Raw genomic sequence first — 18,376 nt, 5'->3', positions numbered from 1 at the left:
GTGAGCTGGAGTAGCGGCTGGGGCTCGTGGCTGGGTGGTTTGCAAGTTAACTACAGAGGTCCCAGTGGAAGTGCGGAGAAGGTATAGAGGATAGGTATCTCAGGGACAGAGGCACAAGATGGATGGTGGAGGGCAGAGTTAAGGGTGTTTGGGGCAAGTATGTCTACAGTGCATGAAGGTGTCTATTAAAAAGAACCAGCTCCTCAAACCATCACACTGACGTTTTATTGGGGAATTTCCTTTGTTTCCCCCCATATTTTTGCCACCAAGAGATTTTTTACATTACGTGTGAAACCCTGGTAAGGTGTTTGTTTCCTACTGGACAAACTGACGAGAGCCCAGGCTGGGAGGGTCGAATGCTCTTCTGCGGGTTCCCTGGTACCTTGCCGTGGCTCTGCAGACCTCTGAGGGTCAAACCACTCTCAGTAAAATGTCTCCCTCATAAAACATCCTGTGCAGATTCCCCAGCAGTAAAACAGCTCAGAGCACCCCCCAGCGCCAAGCAGCAGGACTGCACTGTCCCTCCAGCAGGAGCTGCTGGCCTCACCCTGGCTCTTTCAGGCGGGTTGGTGCACTTGACCCAGGACGGTTTGGCCACCGGGGCAGAGGAGGCACCCCGAGCCCAGGGGCTCTGACGCTCTCACCTTGGTGGCTTTGAACCGTGCAATGCCTCTGGGAGTGCGGCAGAGGGGTGGGAGGTCACGAGCGCCGCTCCTCCTGGGACGGTCCTGGCACGTAGCCCCGGGGCGGCTCCACCAGGTAAGAGTATGAGAGCCCGACCATGACCTACAGGAGCAGAAGAGCCATCAGCATGCGGCCCGTGGGGCTAGAGCCCTGGCTCCCCCAGAGGCAGGGTGAGGAGGGGCAGGCGGCCGTCCCCGGGGTGCTCACCATCAGCAGGCCCATCATCACCCCCAGCATGATGTAGAGGTTTTCGGTCAGGCCTCCAGCCCACAGGGGCCCCAGAATGGTGGCGACTCCCCCCACTGACCGCCGCAGGCCCTGGCTGAACCCTACAGCACGGGAAGAACAGAAAGGGTTAACGCTGCCTGCTGTCCCCAGCTCCTGACACCAGGGGGCGCTAAGCCACCGCAGGTACTGGCCTGCCTGGGGTGTGACCAGAGGCAGGCAGCCTCCCGGCAGGTGGGGACCTTGCCTTTCTCTTGGCGGGGAAGCTTGAGCGCTAACATGGTGCTACAGAAACAGACAATGGCCATCTGGGAGCCAGTGAGACTGCCTGGGTGCTGGGCCGTATCCCCCCACAACCAAAGGAGCACGGGACTGGTGCACGACTGCAGAGAAAGACAGAATGGGAGATAGGCGAGAGAAAGAGAAGCAGCCCCCCGCCCCCTAAAAGAAAGTCTTATGGGATGTGGGGCCCACACACACTTCTGCGCTGGCTCGACAAACAGAGCCGTGGTCTCTGCAGTGCAGCGTCCTTGCCTCCCCGTCCCGCTGGATCAGTATGAAAATACTCCATCAAAGATCAGCGTTCTCAGACAGCCCTGGGAGTCGGAGGCCTCGGTTCGGGGTCCAATCCAGGGTGGGGAGAGGCCAGAGAGAAACGGTTGAGAGAACATGACCGATGAGGGAAGGTTATAGAACTGGGCACGTTTACTCTAGAGAAAAGCAGGAACTTGATAACAGATTTCAAATATGTTCAGGGCTGGTACAAGGAGGACAAAGACCAACTGTTCCCCATGTCCACTGGAGGTCGGACAAGTAGTAATGCAGGTGATCGGCAGCAAGGGAGATTTAGGTTAGATATCAGGAAAGGGATCATGTATCTGTTTCTGACTCAAAGGGTAGTTAAGCTGTGGCCCAGGCTAACAAAAGAGGTTGTGGGGTCCCCATCATGTTTTAACCGATGGTCTAGGTATATTTGGCCCTGCCTCAGCACTGGAGGCTTGAACTCGATGACCTCTCAAGGTCCTTTCCAGCTGGACATTTCTGCAAGGCCAGGAAGGTCGGTGGCCCCTGGTCACAGCAATTGGCAGACCCATGCTGGGTTCCCTGGCTGCTCTCTCTCCATGCTAGGCTTTGCCTACCCACCTGTGCCATGCCAGATCTTCAATACACCCCTAGAAATTCATTCAGCATTTAGGTGGCAGACAGCAGCGGGGCCTCACAAAGGATCCCACCAAGCTTTGATCTCAAGGAGTGATTCAGGGAGGCCTGCCGAGGAGAAGGGTGTCCCCATTCATCGGGTGCAAGAGTGGCTCAGATCACCCTGGCAAGCCAGTCACTGAGCTGAGAGGAACCAAGCCAGTTCTGCCAACACGGAGCGGATACAGGACTCAGCGGCTGGAAGGGGCCAGGCTAAAGTGGGATAGAAATTGGACCCGGGGAATCAGCGTTTGATCAGAAACCCAACACAGCCATGTGAAATGGAAACCCGCCTTGGAAAGCGGGCCCCGTGCCATGGGTTAACAGCCTCCTCCTGGGACAGAGCTACCTGCTCTGACACCAAGATCCTGACAGACGGGCCAGACTCAGCCCCGGGGGAACTCATCTCAGCCAGGGCCAGGGAGGAGTCAGGCCCAGCTTGTGCGGGTGAAGCGAACGGTTCCATGCTCTTAACAGCACCATCCAAGATCCCAGCTGTCCCAAGCTGCTGCCCTGGTGTCCCTACAAGGCACAAGGTGGGAGGGGTGGGAGAGGCCGACCGCACAGAGGTCCCATGGGTGTTTTATGACACCCATCTCAAGGGTGCCCTTCATTGTGGTATCTGGGCTTGGAGTGAGAAGGGGCAGGCAGGCACCTGCATTTTGGGCATGGCTCAGCTAGTCCCAGAGCAGACTGTGCTCTGAAGGGGAGGGGAGGAAGTGGGCACCATGCCCCAGCCCGGGCACCGACCCTGCCCCGAGGCTCACCTTGTGTTCTCTCTGCTGTGACCTTGGAGAAGAGCGAGACCTGGGAGACAGCCACGAAGGGCAGCCCCAGCACCTGCAGGAACACGCCGACCACCAGCTCAGACAGCAGGATGGGAAAGCTTCCTGTGGCAGCAACGCAGACATGGCAGGGGGGTGGATGGGCCCGGCGTGCAAAGAGCCCCAGAGACTGGCAGATTCAAATCAGGGCCTATGCTTGTTTGATGGGCAAGCCCCTGGCATGCTCCGCCCGCCCCCAGTATGCTCCATGCTCGGTTGCTAGCTTTCCTAATCAGCAGAGGACCAGACTTTCATGATGCTGGGCGCCCAGGAGAGCACCCCCTGCTCCTTTCCCTGACTGCACCGAGCAGACAGAGGGGCTGGGGAACCATAGCGCCAGCAAGGCGCTGGGCCCGTCACAGCCACCATGCCACCTACAGCAGCTGAGCATCGCCACCGCTCATTGGGCAAGGGGGTCTCCTCTCCACCACACAGCCCCTGCTGGGCCACCTCAGGGCACTGCTGGGCCAGCCTGAGCCAGCAAGGTGCCCCACAGCTCAGGGGAGCACTCCAGAGCCATGCCAGGCTCCTGTCCCCCATCCATCCCTCGCCAGCGAACCCAACCCCCTGCCAAGCGATTCCCCTCAGGTGGGAGTGAGGAGAAGGGCCCAGGAAGAGAGGAACCAGAGATCCTGGCAGGATGGTTACCTTGGGGCCGTGCCAGGAAGAGCAGGCACCAGACACAAGCCACGTTGCAGATGACCAGCCCGAGCACCAGGACCACGCGGTCGGGGAGGCGGCTGCTGAGGCAACGAACCAGGAAGAAGCCGCAGATCACCTTGGGGGAAGGGGGGAAGCTGAGTTATTAGACAATCCCTGGACCTCGGGCTGGGTGCAAAGACCGTCAGAGTCACGGCTCGCCAGGGCTCTGCAGACTGCCCTCCCCCTCACGGCCTCAGCACCACCGCTCGCCCATCCCCTGGCTAGCAAGCAGGCCATGCTCGGGCACAGGTGCCAGCCAGCACAGTCAGGCTCCAGGAAATGGCCTGCACCATGCAGACCGGGGCAGGTTGGCAAGGCCAGGCCACAGGCTCTCTGCCAGCAGGGCACAAGGTCTCTCCAGCCTGCAGCCCACCCTGCCCTAGCTGCAGAGACCGCTGGCAAGAATGCCCCACTCCGCACACTGCCGGAGCAAGGGCAGAGGAGACGTGCCACACGAGTTCTGTCTGGGTGCGTCTACACTGGCATTCTTTGGGCACCCCGCCCCTGCAGGCCAGCACCATGGGAACAGTGAGCGTGCCAGTGTAGACAGGGCACAGGCATTTCAGCCCCATCCATGCGAGTGGAGGAGCATGAGACTAGCTGCACCAATGCTCCCAGAGGGGCTGCAACAGGGCCGCAGGAGAGGCCTGGCTGGATGGGACCCCAGCATGACTAGCCTCCCTCGCTGCCTGGGCTGGACAGAGGAGGTCGGGGCTGGAGGGATGACTCAGAGGAGGGCTTGGCTTAGTGATGAGGGCAGTGGGGGCACCAAATGTGGCTCTAGGCCTAGACCTCCCTCCACCCCTCCTCAGTCTGGCTGTACATACATCTGAAGCATGGGGTGGAGAACAAAAAGCAATTAGCTGAAGGATCCCAAAGAGGGGGAGGGGACGAGAGGGGGGGCGGGCAGGTCACCAGGAAGGCCGGGGCGAGAGGTGAGAAAGAGGGTCAGACATTCATAGGTTGCGAGCGCTCTCGGCAGGGTCCGGATCATGCGTGTACACATGCACCGTGGGATGGGAGCCAGTCACCTGCCCCACGCCATGTCTGCCAGGACACCTGCCATTACAGACCCCAGGGCTGGGGTCTCACCTACCTCGATGCCGCACAGGAAGTACATGATGCTGTTCTCAAGCTCCCCGAAGCTCAGGTAGCGCTGGGTGATGGGAGTCACCATGGTCTAGAGACATACAGACAGGCAGAGAAAGCAGTCACATGTCTGCCCACCCTACACTCACGGCTGTGAGGAGCCCCCTTTGCATGGGATGGGGAGGTACAGATCCTCGCCCATGAGGTGCCCCCTCCCCTGCTCTGCCCAGAAGGTATCCCTGGTGGGAGGGCTCCCCTGACTAGGACGTTGGGTCTCTGCTCCCGCTTGTCTTCCCTGAGATGGAGGTAACCCTGGGTCATGCCCAACGTTCACCCAATTCTGGGCTTCCCCTTGCCCTTCTCCACAAGGAGACCTTGGCCCAGGGAGAGATGCCCGCCCTCTGGGCACCAGGTGCAGGTGAAAGGTGAACCCCACCAGGGGTCTGGGAGAGGCCAGAGCACCACATGGAGGGGAGAGGAGATCCCCTGTTTCCCCCACCCCGAAACACATATCCAGAACCTGGGAAGGGCTGGACAGGAGACGCTCCCTGGACCCAGTCTGGTTGTGAGAGGAGCTGGATCCCCCACCACCGACATGGAGAAGAAACCCGCCTCCTCCCACCCTCAGTGGGAGTGGAACAGAGCGACCTGCCCATCAGGCCCCCAGCCACTCACCTCCAGGGCCGTTTGGTTGAACAGGGTGATGAACTGGGCAGTGAGCAGAACCACCACTTCCTCCCGCAGGTACTCTGCAACGACACCATGCGGATGTCACGGGGCTGTGGTGCTGGCGAGGAGAGGGGCCAGCCCTCCCTGTCTCCCACTGGGGGCGGAGGCGGGAGAGACACTGCCCAATGGAACAGGTCAGTGGGCTAATCAGGCGACAGGGAAGGCTGGGGGGTGGCATAAGCAAAGTTCTGGGATGAGGGGGATGCTGGGGAACCTCAGTAGCACCAGGGTTTGGATGTTCAAACTAGGCCCCTGCACACTCCTATGCCAGCCAGAGCGCAGGCCCCCTCAACATGGCTCAGGGCAGGAAGCACGATGCTATTGTAACCAGACTCGCTGGGCAAGGGAGAGTCTGATCCTCTTCTGGCCCTGAACTCCATCTGCAGCAGACCCACACTCTCCTGCATGCCAGTTCCTCCACTCATTGGTTCCCAATTTACATGGCTGTGAGAAAGAGGGGGCGCTGCCCTCCTCCACAGTCCACCGGCCCCCAGAGCCCAGCCTTCCTGGACCCCCAGCTGGAGAGTCCCACCAACTCCCTCTCATGCAAACCCTTCCATAGCTTCGTCCTGCCGGCTCACACCACGGCTTGCTGGCTGACCTTGGGCTAGTTCCTTCCCCTCTCTGGGACTCAGTTTCCCCTATTGCAATCCAGGGATAACAGCCCTGGGGGAGGAGCAAAGGCGCAGTGCCTAGGGAAGGGAAGGGACCATCAGGGTCTCCTACAGCTGGGCCTGCACTCCCCGCTCTGTGCCCAGGTCTGCGCCCTGCCCATCAGTGTGCCCGCGGGACACTGGGTCCAGGCTGTCCAGTCTGGGACACTTGGGTGCTGACCCATCTGCTTGCTCTGGGGTTCTAGGGGCAAGCAGGAAGGCCCCATGGTGCCCATAGGCCCTCTCGCCAATCAGCACCCAAACAGCTCGCTTTCAGTTCCCACATAGCTGTCCAGAGCAGCAAGAGACCCACCAGCGACAGCCCCACAGTGTCACGATCCTTGGGGGCTTATGCAGCTGCCAGGCTGGTGCAACGGGGCACAGAGAGTTCGTCAGCACCACTCAGAGCAGCCGCTGTGCGGGGTCTGTGGAGCGTGTGGCTCACCTTTCCCCTACAAGCTCTGACACCCTGATTGCGGACACACCGCTGGCCTTGTGGCAAAGGCGCTGGACTGGGATGTCAGCGGTGTGGGTTCAACTCCAGCTCTGCCAGACTTGCGGCAGGGGTAGGATCCTGGTTCGACTGAAGCCCGTGACAAATCCCCGCCACGTACTGCCCAGCACAGTACTGATCAAAATGGGGGCATGCCAGGCTGGGGGCACTCACCTCGCATGGCGCTGAAGTTCTGAAACGGGCTCTTCTCCTTTACTCTGCCCTCCTCCTCAGCCAGGTGCCCGTTGGGCACATAGCGGGACTCGTCTCCCTCGGGGGGCGTCCTCTGGCCAGTGCCGCCATAGCCCCGGTGCTCAGCGGGCTCGTCCTGGCCAGCGCCGTGCTGCACCAAGGGCTCCCGCTCCTCGTCCTGCTGCGCTGCCAGCGGCAGGTGGGGCACGGGCTGCAGGTCGTAGTACATCACCGCAACGACAAACTGGAGCAGGATCCAGAGCAGGCACATGAAGAGCTGCACAGGGAGACAGACACCTGAGTGCCCGGAGCCACAGCTCCCCCACCCAGGGAACTCGGGGCCGACTCACGCGGCAAGCTCTCCCTGGCTGCGAGCGCCGCCCTGGGAATACTCACCCCCGGGGAGGTGAATTTGTTGACCTCAAAGGGCCCCAGCCGGAAGTTACAGAGCCGCAGGAAGAGGTTACAGGCGGGTCCTGAGCACAAAGAGATGGCGGGGTCACACTTGGGCACCGGGAGGAAAACACAGAGAGTGAGGAGGGTGGGACTGGCATGCCCCTCACTGCCACCAGCCACCTCCCTCTGCAGCAAGAGGGGCAAAGAATGGGCACCGTGAAGGAGATGGTGGGTCTCTCCCACCCTCGCCAGGCTCTGATAGCCACCCCCACTGCCTCTGGCAACAGCCTCTCTGGAGATCCTTTGTCACATACCCCCCACCCCTGACAGGCAATGCCACCGTGGTCTGGCACCGCACTGCCATGCCCTGGCCCCATACCCTTCCCAACCTGAGAAACACCAGCCACTACACGGCGTCCCCCGACAGTTACCACAGCTTGCTTTCAGGGGCACAGGGCAGTCAGAGCTGAGCCAGCTCTCTTCAGTGGCCCCTCTCCACAGCAAAGAGAGCGACACTGAGGCAAGAGCCTGGTGCATGGGGCAGGCGCCTCCTGAACATGGACTGTGTGTGGACCACAGAGCCCCAGTTCACGGCTCAGGCCCACCACTCCCCCCATGCTCAGGCCTGCTGCGGAGAGGGCATGGGGGGGGTAGTCCTGGGGTACCTTACCAATCAGCAGCCCAACCTGCCGGCATGCCATCACTGCAGCAAACACCTTGGCGCGCTCCTGTGAGGTGGTGGAGCGGGTGAGATAGCCAAAGATGGAGGCACCCGCTCCCGTCCCAACACCTGCCAGAAACAAGGACAGTCAGGGGCAAGAGACGGGGCATGCTCTGAAAGCCCCCGGCACAAGCCCCTGGATCTGGAGACCCTCAGCCTAGATCCACGTGGCCTACAGCATCCCCACCAGCAGCTCTTACCTGCCACCAGCCGGCTGCCCAGGAGGAGCCACTTGGAGATGCCCATAAAGTACATGAAATTCCCTGCAATTGGGGGGACAAAAAGGAACAGGTAACGCAGGGAGGAACATGCAAAGTAACAGCCAGCCAGGAAAGGGGTGCGGGTGCATCCCTGGAGCCAGCTGGACTAGCCAAGAGGCAAGCCTCATGGAGGAAGGACGGGCAGGCACTGCTGTCCCCTGTTGGCTATAATCAACCCCACGTACACCTGTGAGGGTCTCATCCCATGGGGCTGGAGCAGGGATCGAGTCCTTCAGAACTCCTGGCTTCTGCACCCTAGTGTTGCAGGCAGGAGGGTTATCTGCGATCCTGCTCTGAAAAGAGTCCCTGTGTTACAATGGCATCACAGGCCCCATGCTCCTTGTCCTGCAACACCAAGCCCCCATGCAGTAGAGCACGTGGGCTGACGTAAACGGGTACTTAGCTGGTGACCAGCGCGGCACACTCAGAGCTGAGCTCTGTCCAGCTGATGGGTCAGCACCAGCACCAGAGGTTCTGCAGGCTGAATTCTGCCCCACAGGGATCCCCCAGCTGCCCCTCGTAACTGAGGGCAAGATTGGGTCCTGCAACCGGACCTTGGTTAACAATGAATTCATCTGATGCCCGAGCCAGACTAGAACCCAGCTCCCTGCTGCAGCTGGGCTGGCTCTGCAGGTTTCCTAGGAGTAGAAGCAGGTGCTCAGGATCTCTGTAAATCAGGGCCTCAGGTACCTGCATTTAGAGTTTGGTGTTGCATGTTTACACCCTTGTGATAAGTGGGGCTAATCCTGCCCTCTCACCCCGCCCTCCCTGGGGGCCAGGACCCAGGCTCACTCTGGACTGCTCCCACCAGCGAAGCAGCCCAGCCGGCCTTCACTTGCTCACTCACCCATTATCTCAAACACGTTGGCAAAGAGGATGATGGCTTTGGTGCGCTGGCTCCGATCAGACCAGTGCCCGAAGAGGGGCCCCGCAAGCAGGCCGGTGAGGCTGAAGGCAGAGATGCCCAGGCCCAGGAAGTACGGCTCAGCATGGAGCGTCTGCAAGTAGGCCCAGATCGTGGGCAGAATCACCGCTAATGGGGAGCAGAGACAGACAGTCAGGAGCCCCACGCCACAGCGCTAGAATAGGTCCTGCCAGGCCACCTCAAATGGGTGCTCGGCCTTCCCCTAAATCCATGTTCCTGCCTCCCTGGGGCAAACGTACAGCCCACCTCGTGAGACAGCCTTGGTGCAGCATGAGACCACCCCTGGCTGGCCTTGGACAAAGAGGGCAGAGGTCTCTGGGTCCCCTAGGCGTGCCAGCTGGGCCTCTGACCCCCGCCCATGGCAACTGCTGGCTATCCAGCCGGATCACCAGTACCGACGCATTGCTCAGGAAGGGGGAGATGCCAACCACCCAAGGACTCAAACCGTCCCCTTTGGGCCCTGGGAGCTCCCCAGTGGCTGCCGGGCATTTCACCCTCCCTTGGGATGGAAGGTGCTGGAGGCTGCAGCAGCTCCTCAGAGTCACGTGGACCCCAGCAGCACCCCATGCCCTCGGCCCCCTGCCCTCCTTGCTAAGAGGGCACAACTCAGCCTGTTCCTGTCTCAGCCTGCCAGAGCCTCCTTCCCTCGGTCAGGGGCCCTCACCCGCTACCCTAGAGCTCCTGTGAGACCTTACTGCGAGGTGTTTATGCAGCAGCCGAGCCCCTCAGCAGGGCGAGTGGGCCGTGCACCTCACCCAGTCACAGCCATCTTACATCGCACTTAACGGCTGTTGCAGGAGGGAGACAGAGAAACTCCATGAAGCTCAACAGTGGCCAGAACCGAAGTCCTCACATGCCTCCCACCATCACCTTCTTTAAGCAGAGTTTAGTTGCTGTATCTGTGGCAAGAAGCCTGGGACCCTTTCCCATAGCTACCTGCCTGCCACAGCTTCTACCACGTCGGGCATCTCTACCCGTTGGCCTCTGTAGGCGGCTATAACGCACCACAGTGTCTGAGTGCTGCCAGAATGAGAAACACCAGGCCACCAGAGCCAGGCTGCCCAATGCCCTCCATACCCCAGGACCAGGACCGGCTCTAGGCATCAGCAAAGCAAGCTAGGGCAGTTGCGCTCTTGGAACTTGGGGTGGCAAAAAACCTAAAACCGGCTGTCATGGAGTCCCTGGGTGATGCTCTGGAACTGCTCCCCATGAAGCCAGTCAGGACTCTGGGGCAGTCGCCTTTCTGTGAGCAGCCTGTCTGCATGACACAAAGCTCACACAGCTTCCACCTTCCTGGGTCTGACCTCGGAGCATTCAGCATCCTCTGCCCCTCTGTGCGCTTCCCATAGCGAGTCCGCTCAGGCGGGGTCCTGGGGAAGACAGAGGGTCATGCCCCGCAACTCCGCAGTCAGACGTGACTCTCAGCCAGCAAAACAGAGGTTTATTAAATGGCAGGAACATGGTCTAACACAGAGCTTGTAGGTGCAGAGAACGGGACCCCTCAGCTGGGTCCATTTTGGGGGGCAGGGAGCCAGACAACCATGTCTGCCCTTCACTCCATGTCCCCAGCCAGCCCCAAACTGAAACTCCCTCCAGCCCCTCCTCCCCTGGGCTTTGTTCCTTTCCTGGGCCAGGAGGTCACCGGATTCCTTTGTTCTCCAACCCTTTTAGCTCTCACCTTGCAGGGGGGGAAGGGCCCCGGCCATCAGTTGCCAGGAAACAGGGTGTCGGCCATTCTGTGTCCAGACCCCTGCACACACCTGCCCTCTAGGGCTCTGCAATGATCATACACCCTTACCCCAGCCCCTAGATACTTAAGAACTGCCTAGGGGAAACTGAGGCACCCCCACACTATTCAGAGGAAACATTAAGAACAGTCCCACTTCGTCACACCGGCCCCGCCCAGGACATGGCCAGGAAGCAGGTCTCACTGTTAGCCCTCACTGGGCAGTCACAGTAGGATGGCCAATGAGAAGACATCCCTTGCTTCGCTTATGGGCACTGCCCACTGCCCTGCAGCCTCCACCAGAGAGCCACAGCACTGCTCCCCCTGCCCCTCGCCAGCATCTCCCCGCTCTCTCCTTCCCTCCCTAGTTAATGATTTCCACCGCCTGCCCCAGGCATGGAGAACCAGCCTCAAGGTTCTTCTGCTACCCTTTGAGACCTCAGGGACAGCTTCCCTTCGGGAGCCGATGCTTGTAGCATCCCACATACTGAGAGCACCCGCCCTGCTGCCGCCCTTTGGTGGGATTCAATCTCCCACCCCCGCCAGCCAGGGAGTCTTGCTCAGTCATTGCTCCAGGTCTGGACTCCCCCATGAGAAGGGCAAGGAGGAGGAGAACAGGAAGGCCCCAGAGCAGAGAGTTTTGCCGGGGAAAAGGAAATAAGAGACCTTGGGTTATGAAGGAAGAGAAGCAGGATTGGGACACGCTAGCCAGGAGAGGGAGGAGTCAGATATGAACACCGCCCATCCCCATTTATACTATGTCTACACTAGAGCTGCACATTCAGCAGGAGACGCATCCACGCTACCTCTGATGGTGCAGCACCAGTGCAGACAAACCCTGAGCGACAGGGACAAGGGCGCTGCGGCGAACTGCGCCAGAATGGGGGACGGGACAGCAAGGAGCTCCGCTTGGGGTTAGAGTGGCAATGAAACAGCAGGATACGCTGGAGCGAGGGGCTGAGAGGTGAGGTTTATGGAGGGGACAGGGAGCGCCACGAGTCATCTGCCTAGATCAGAGGTGGGCAAACCGTGGCCCACGGGACCCTTCCGCCCGGCCCCTGAGCTCCCGGCCCCTCCCCTGCTGCCTCAGCGCACCATGCCACCGGCGCAACGCTCGGGGCAGCCGGGCAGTGCAGTTGCAGAGCCACGGCCTGACCCGGTGCTCTAGGCGGCACGGTAAGGGGGCAAGGGGCAGGGAGGGTTGGATAGAGGGCAGGGGAGTTCGGGGGTGTGGTCAGGGGTGTGGATAGGGGTTGGAGTGGTCAGAGGGCAGGGAACAGAGGGGTTGGATGTATCAGGGGTCCCGGGGGGGTGGAGAGACAGTCAGAAATGGGGGGGGGGGTTGGATGGGGCAGCAGGGGGCAGTCAGGGGTAGGGGGTCCAGGAGTGTCAGGGGACAGGGAGCAGGGAATGGTGGATGGGGTAGGAGTCCGGGGGGAGCCGTCAGGGGACGAGAAGCAGGGGGGTCAGATAGGAGACGGGGCCGGGCCACGCCTGGCTGTCTGGGGGGAGACAGCCTTCCCTAACCAGCCCTCCATACAATTTTGGAAACCCGATGTGGCCCTCAGGCCAAAAAGTTTGCCTGCCCCTGGCCTAGGTGGTCAGGGCAAGCCTGAGCAGAGCCCCAGAGAGGCTGTGAAGGGAGAAGTGGAGCAGGCCCAGGACAAGGCCTGCGTGACCCCAGTGTTAGCAGCAGCAGAGGCCAAGGAGGTCCGAGTAGAGGCCCCGAGGTCTGGTGAGGTCATTGGCAGCCATGGGTGAGATGGTTTCAGGAGGGCAGCAGGCGGGTTGAATCCAGCGCGGAGCTCAGAGCAGTCGAGGAGATGGTTGTAACCGGCACAGATGAAGAGGAGTAGTGAGCAGCTGGAGAGGAAAGCTAGGTTCAGGGAGAGCTTTGAGAATGGGGAATTGTTTAACTCGTGTATTTTCCCCATCTGCAACTGGGTTGCATATCATCTCTATGTACCTGGGGCCTTTTCCTTCTTGCTAAAGTTCCAGGCACTAACCAGCTCTTGAGCACATGGTGTGTTCAGTGCCATCATCTCAGGTCACGTTCCCACGTGGATGGTGAACCCCAGCCAGCACCATCACTCGGTTATCGCCAGAAATGGAGGCATGTTGGCTTGGCCAAGGGGAACAGCAAATTAGCTCCTTGCAGGCTCAGTTCTCCCTTCCTCTTCCCATACGCTGTGCTCTATGGCGAGCCAGAAGCACAATGGCCATCCCAACAGCAGGGCAGCACCTTGCCCATGGAGGTGGCCTCCAGCTGGGAAACCCATACTTGGTTATTTGTGGAATAAGGGAAGAGACCAGGGATCTGGATGAATCTGCAGGTGCTAGAGGACTGGGGTCTCTCAAAGGCAGAAGAGATGTACTCAGCAATAAGTGTCAAATTCCCCATGCAGGGGCATGGATGGAACGTCACTAACAAGGGGGCTGGAAACAAAGTGGCTGCTGTGGGGACAGGCCCCTCTTCCCTCCCCTGGTCGGCAGTGTTCACCTGGAGTGCCAGTTCTGTGCACAGGGATGAGACTTGTATCACCAGGGCAAGGTCTTGTGCCCCTCTGTGGACGGGCGACAGAGAGCCAGGCGGATAAGGGTGTTAAGGTAGCTCTGGATGGGATGGCAAGGAAAGACTGAGGGCATGACCTGCAAATACCTTGCCTCTAGCGAGCCACAAATCAGGAAGCGGGTGGTCTGGACGACAAGAGCCCCAGTTCCTGCTGGAAGCTGACAAAAGAGGAGACTAAATACTTACAAAGGACAAGTGTGGGGGGAGAGGGGGAAGAGACCTGTGGATTCGAACAGGAGCGGGGGATGGACAGGAAGGACCCTTCAGGCAGGACAGTTTCAGCTCGTCCCTTTCATGACGTCCTACACGGACTGCAGAACTCTGTGTGTCCGAGTGACATTTGTGGATCCAGAGCTCAGCTGGGGCCAGGATGACCTGGGGCACCTGCAGCCATACCCTGAAGAGAAGCAGCGTGGCCCAGGGCACACAGGGAGCCTGAGACCTAGGTTCTAGCCTTGGCTCTGCCACTGACCTTGGACAAATGCTCCTTTCCCCAGCCCCCCTCTCCTTGCCCCCTCTGTCTGTCTTGGCTACATAGACTGCGAGCTCTTCAGAGCAGGGGCTGTCTCCTTGATCCTGGCTGTAGATCTCAGCACCCAACCACGGGAAGGCCTGGTGATTGCTCATCCTGCTAAGCTGAGGGTCACAAGGAAAGGGGGAAGCTCTCTGTGCTGCATCAGGGAATGCAGAGTGCTGGCTGCCAGTGCCAGTCGAGACCCCTCCACGGGACAGGTCAGATGCTGTGTGCCCAAAAACATAAGAACGGCCATACTGGGTCAGACCAAAGGTCCATCCAGCCCGGTATCCTGTCTGCCAACAGTGGCCAATGCCAGGTGCCCCAGAGGGAGTGAACCTAACAGGTAATGAGCAAGTGATCTCTCTCCTGCCATCCATCTCCACCCTCTGACAAACAGAGGCTAGGGACACCATTTCTTACCCATCCTGGCTAGTAGCCATTAATGGACTTAACCTCCATGAATTTATCCAGTTCTCTTTTAAACTCTGTTATAGTCCTAGCCTTCCCAACCTCCTCAGGCAAGGAGTTCCACAGGTTGACTGTGCGCTGTGTGAAGAAGAACTTCCTTTTATTTGTTTTAAACCTGCTATCCATTAATTTCATTTGGTGGCCCCTGGTTATTTTATTATGGGAGCAAGTAAATAACTTTTCCTTATTCACTTTCTCCACACCCTTCATGATTTTATAGACCTCTATCATATCTCCCCTTAGCCTCCTCTTTTCCAAGCTGAAAAGTCCTAGCTTCTTTAATCTCTCCTCATATGGGACCCGTTCCAAACCCCTAATCATTTTAGTTACCCTTTTCTGAACCTTTTCCAATGCCAGTATATCTTTTTTGAGATAAGGGGACCACATCTGTTCGCAGTATTTAAGATGTGGGCGTACCATGGATTTATATAAGAGCAATAAGATATTCTCCGTCTTATTCTCTATCCCTTTTTTAATGATTCCTAACATCCTGTTTGCTTTTTTGACTGCTGCCGCACACTGCATGGACGTCTTCAGAGAACTATCCACGATGACTCCAAGATCTTTCTCCTGATTAGTTGTAGCTAAATTAGCCCCCATCATATTGTATGTATAGTTGGGTTATTTTTTCCAATGTGCACTACTTTACATTTATCCACATTACATTTCATTTGCCATTTTGTTGCCCAATCACTTAGTTTTATGAGATCTTTTTGAAGTTCTGCTTTGGTCTTAACTATCTTGAGCAGTTTAGTATCATCTGCAAACTTTGCCACCTCCCTGTTTACCCCTTTCTCCAGATCATTTATGAGTACATTGAATAGGATTAGTCCTAGGACTGACCCTTGGGAAAAGCCGGGGATATGCACAGTGGCTAATGTTCCAACACAAACACTTAATTACAGACACTGCTCGGGATGCCAGTGACTCAGGTCCTTGAATTATGCAGCCCAGCTTCAAGCATGAGGATATCCAGGAAACCTGCTGGCCAAGTAATTAATGTAATTCACCGGCCACCAGAGAAGAGCACGGGCTCCTCTAGTCCAGCAGCTTTCATCATCACGACAGACCAATGGCTCATCTAGTCTGGCAGCCTCCCTGCAACAGTGGCCACCCCAGGGCTCTAATTATATAGTATCAGCTCATGGAAGGAGTGGGAGATGCTTCTGATTTGGCATGGGGATCGGTTTATCCCCTGAAGCAGGAGGAGTGATAGCACTTGCAATCTGACAGGTTTCAGAGTAACAGTACAGTGTTAGTCTGTATTCGCAAAAAGAAAAGGAATACTTGTGGCACCTTAGAGACTAACCAATTTATTTGAGCATAAGCTTTCGTGAGCTACAGCTCACTTCATCGGATGCATACTGTGGAAAGTGTAGAAGATCTTTTTATATACACACAAAGCATGAAAAAATACCTACAAAGCATGAGTTTAGTATCACCCTCTTCTGAAAGAAGGGAGTAGCTGTGAGCCCACCTATAACCAGTTCCCCTGCCCCATTCCTTCAGTGCCCCCTGGTGGGCACAGAATTCTCATCACACTTGACAGACTGTTGGCAGATGTAAGTCAGCTAGGGGTGCCGAAGGCTGGCACCCAGCAGCAGTGCCTCCTCCAGTCCCACCCTTCAGCTGACCCTGAAGGATGAGTTACAGACTCAGACTGCAGCTTGTTAAATATTAACAAAGGAAACTAGGAGACCAGCTCTGCTTCAGCAGGGGCCCTCCCATCCCCTCACACCACCAAGCCGTGTGGAAGAGCTGTGGGGCCTGCGAGACCCACTCCAAGCCTAGCAATTCCCAGCACTTTGGGGAGCACTGGGGCACGTCTCACCAAGGGGAAAAAGTCCCAGTAAGAAAAGAACAATGCATCTAAAAATCCATATAGGAACAGACCCACATACCGAGCCAGCCCCACTGCAGGGCCTGCCAGGCTCCCAAAACCCCTCCATGGCTCTCGTCCACCATTGCTCCAGCCCCAATAAAGGCCAGTAGAGTCACAGGAGACTCCCCACAATTGATCTAAGATGCTGATGTCTCCTTGTAAACAGCTACTGCAAATTACCAATCCCTTTGCTATCCCACCAGCTTATGAGGGGCGGAGGGGCACAAGCACCTGGCCTAAGGCGTTGCCATTAAAACAGTCTCTAGTCCTGGGGTTTCACAAGGTACTGCTCGACACAGCCAGAAAAACAAGACAGCACAGGATTGCATGCCAGAGGCAGGGCACAGGCTCTTCCGGTGTCCTGGCAAGAGACAGGACCAGACCCACTGCAGGGTCACACAGCAGATGCAGATGCGCAAGGGGGTCTCGAGGTGGTGGGGAACACCAGCCTGATTCCAAAGGCAATCTGCTCTGTTCTCTAGTAGAACCATGACAGTCCCCATAGCCTTCACCTCTCCCCCTACCCCACCCCTCCACTCCACTCCCCCATTCAGAGACGCAAGCAGGCCTTTTCCTTCCTCTCATGCTATCCTAGCCTGACAATTGCTGGGCCCTGATTCTGAGCCACCTTTCCACCTCCCCAATTCCAGGCTCAGCTCGGGGCCTGCTCTAACTGAGTGAAATCCAATGACCTGCATTATGCACTATGGCCCCTTCCGGCTTTAACATCTATTAACCCAACTTGTGACCGTCTAGAATAGCTGGAGTGCAGAGTGGGGAAGTCGTACCCCTGCAACAAGAGCTGGGCCCATTGTGCCAGCCCTATCCACAGAACCCCACTGGGCCAAGGGAACACCTGACTGGGGGGCCCCCCGCTGCAGCATAAAGGGTCCAGAATGCAGGCCAGAAGCAGAGCCCAGCTCTGCTGCCAACTTGCCGCCTGACTTCAGGCAAGTCATTTAACCACCCCCTCGGTGCCTCAGTTTCCCCATCTGTGACATGGTGAGAGAGACTGACCCAGGTCCATTAACATCCACAAAGCAATGGGACCAGAGAGGAGCAGACTCACAAACCCACCCTCAGGGACAGAGCTTCCGCCTATAGGACCTAAACCAGCGGGTTTGTCATTCATGGACGCAGCAGGACGTGGGTGCCCCCCAGCAGGGCCCATGGGGGAGTGGAGGTGTCCGGAGTCACCCTCCCGGTTATGGCTCTGACACTCCGTGGCCGGCCCAGGCTGGCAGGGCATCGCCCCCTGCCCGCAGCGCTCACCATACTCGATCCCTCCCGAGAGGAAGAGGAGGCCAATGGTGAAGTTGGTCAGTTTCTTCTTCCTCTGATACTCCATCGACCCGGCTGCCGCTTTCCTCCCCGCGGGGCGCAGGTGACGGTTCCCTGCAGGACTCAGCGCCCGGCTGCGGCGTCTCCGCTGCCAGGGGCCATCGCGCAGCCCCGCTGCCTGGCCGGGCAGCCCTGGCCTCTCGCCAGCCCTTCCTGGGTGCACGTCGCTGGGGGCCCCAGCCCCCCACCAGGATCCAGCGAGCCCCGGGGCGGAGCCGAGCGAGCCCGCAGCCGACAGCGACCAGGGCAAAGCGCCGGCTCCTCCTCTCCCAGCGCCCCCAGGTGTGGGTGGGCAGGGCCCCGCTCCCGGCCGCAGGCGCCTCTGAAGGAGAAGCAGCTCAGTGGGGGCCCCCTCCGCGCAGGGCGGGGACGGGGACGGGGACGGGGGGTCTCAGGGACAGCGGGGCGGAGGAGCGGTTTCAAGATTTAATTGCAATTGGTTGATGCCAAGCCCAGGCACTGTCTGCTCCGCTGCAAGCCGGGCCCCCGCCCCCGCCCCGGCAGGGGCTCAAACAAGGGGGTGGGGGGAGGCTTTCTGGCCGGACACAGCCGCGGGCCTTGGCGGGCCCTCCGGGACCTGGAGCCGGCGGGCAGGGGGCGAGAGCTCAGCGAACCCCCCCCCCCCCCCCGCACCTGGGCGGGAACCGCGGGGCGTTTTGAAACAGTAGCCGCGTGCAGCCGGGAGTTTAAAGGGTGCCCCCCCCCCGCCAGTCTAGACACACCCCTGGGCGTGAGAGATCAGGAGTCACCCCCCCCCCGCCCCCGCCGGTGTTATCACAA

At 58.8% G+C, this 18,376-nt stretch overlaps 1 protein-coding gene across 2 annotated transcripts; it reads right to left on the bottom strand.

Moving 5' to 3' along the window:
- Positions 1-206: 206 nt before the first annotated feature.
- LOC140917117 (major facilitator superfamily domain-containing protein 8-like) lies at positions 207-18,280 on the bottom strand. Of its 2 annotated transcripts, none has more exons than XM_073359229.1 (11): positions 17,528-18,280; positions 9,013-9,198; positions 8,106-8,168; positions 7,855-7,974; positions 7,185-7,264; positions 6,771-7,065; positions 5,397-5,470; positions 4,729-4,812; positions 3,579-3,708; positions 2,874-2,946; positions 207-1,013 (listed from the first exon to the last, which is right to left on the bottom strand). In XM_073359229.1, exons 1-11 carry the CDS (start codon positions 17,601-17,603, stop codon positions 827-829), a joined length of 1,368 nt encoding a protein of 455 aa, XP_073215330.1. In that variant the 5' UTR covers positions 17,604-18,280; the 3' UTR covers positions 207-826. The 2 variants fall into 2 exon arrangements, with proteins under 2 accessions (XP_073215330.1, XP_073215329.1); XM_073359228.1 differs by having other exon boundaries at positions 2,874-2,996; positions 17,528-18,278.
- Between the last annotated feature and the right edge of the window lie 96 nt (positions 18,281-18,376).

Source organism: Lepidochelys kempii, chromosome 9, assembly GCF_965140265.1.
Source record: "Lepidochelys kempii isolate rLepKem1 chromosome 9, rLepKem1.hap2, whole genome shotgun sequence".
Taxonomy (NCBI): domain Eukaryota; kingdom Metazoa; phylum Chordata; order Testudines; family Cheloniidae; genus Lepidochelys; species Lepidochelys kempii.
The sequence above is the reverse complement of the archived record's forward strand: the minus strand, read 5'-3'. Positions and strand labels throughout refer to the sequence as shown.

What these genes read in the sequence shown, in the direction of transcription:
- LOC140917117 (XM_073359228.1), bottom strand. Translation starts at nt 17,603, where the DNA reads ATGGAGTATCAGAGGAAGAAGAAACTGACCAACTTCACCATTGGCCTC. An exon ending in GCAGGTTGGGCTGCTGATTG is followed by an intron (nt 7,265 to 7,854) that starts GTAAGGTACCCC and finishes CTTTGTGCTCAG; the next exon opens with GACCCGCCTGTAACCTCTTC. An exon ending in ACTTCCTGTGCGGCATCGAG is followed by an intron (nt 3,709 to 4,728) that starts GTAGGTGAGACC and finishes CCTTCCCCCAAG; the next exon opens with GTGATCTGCGGCTTCTTCCT.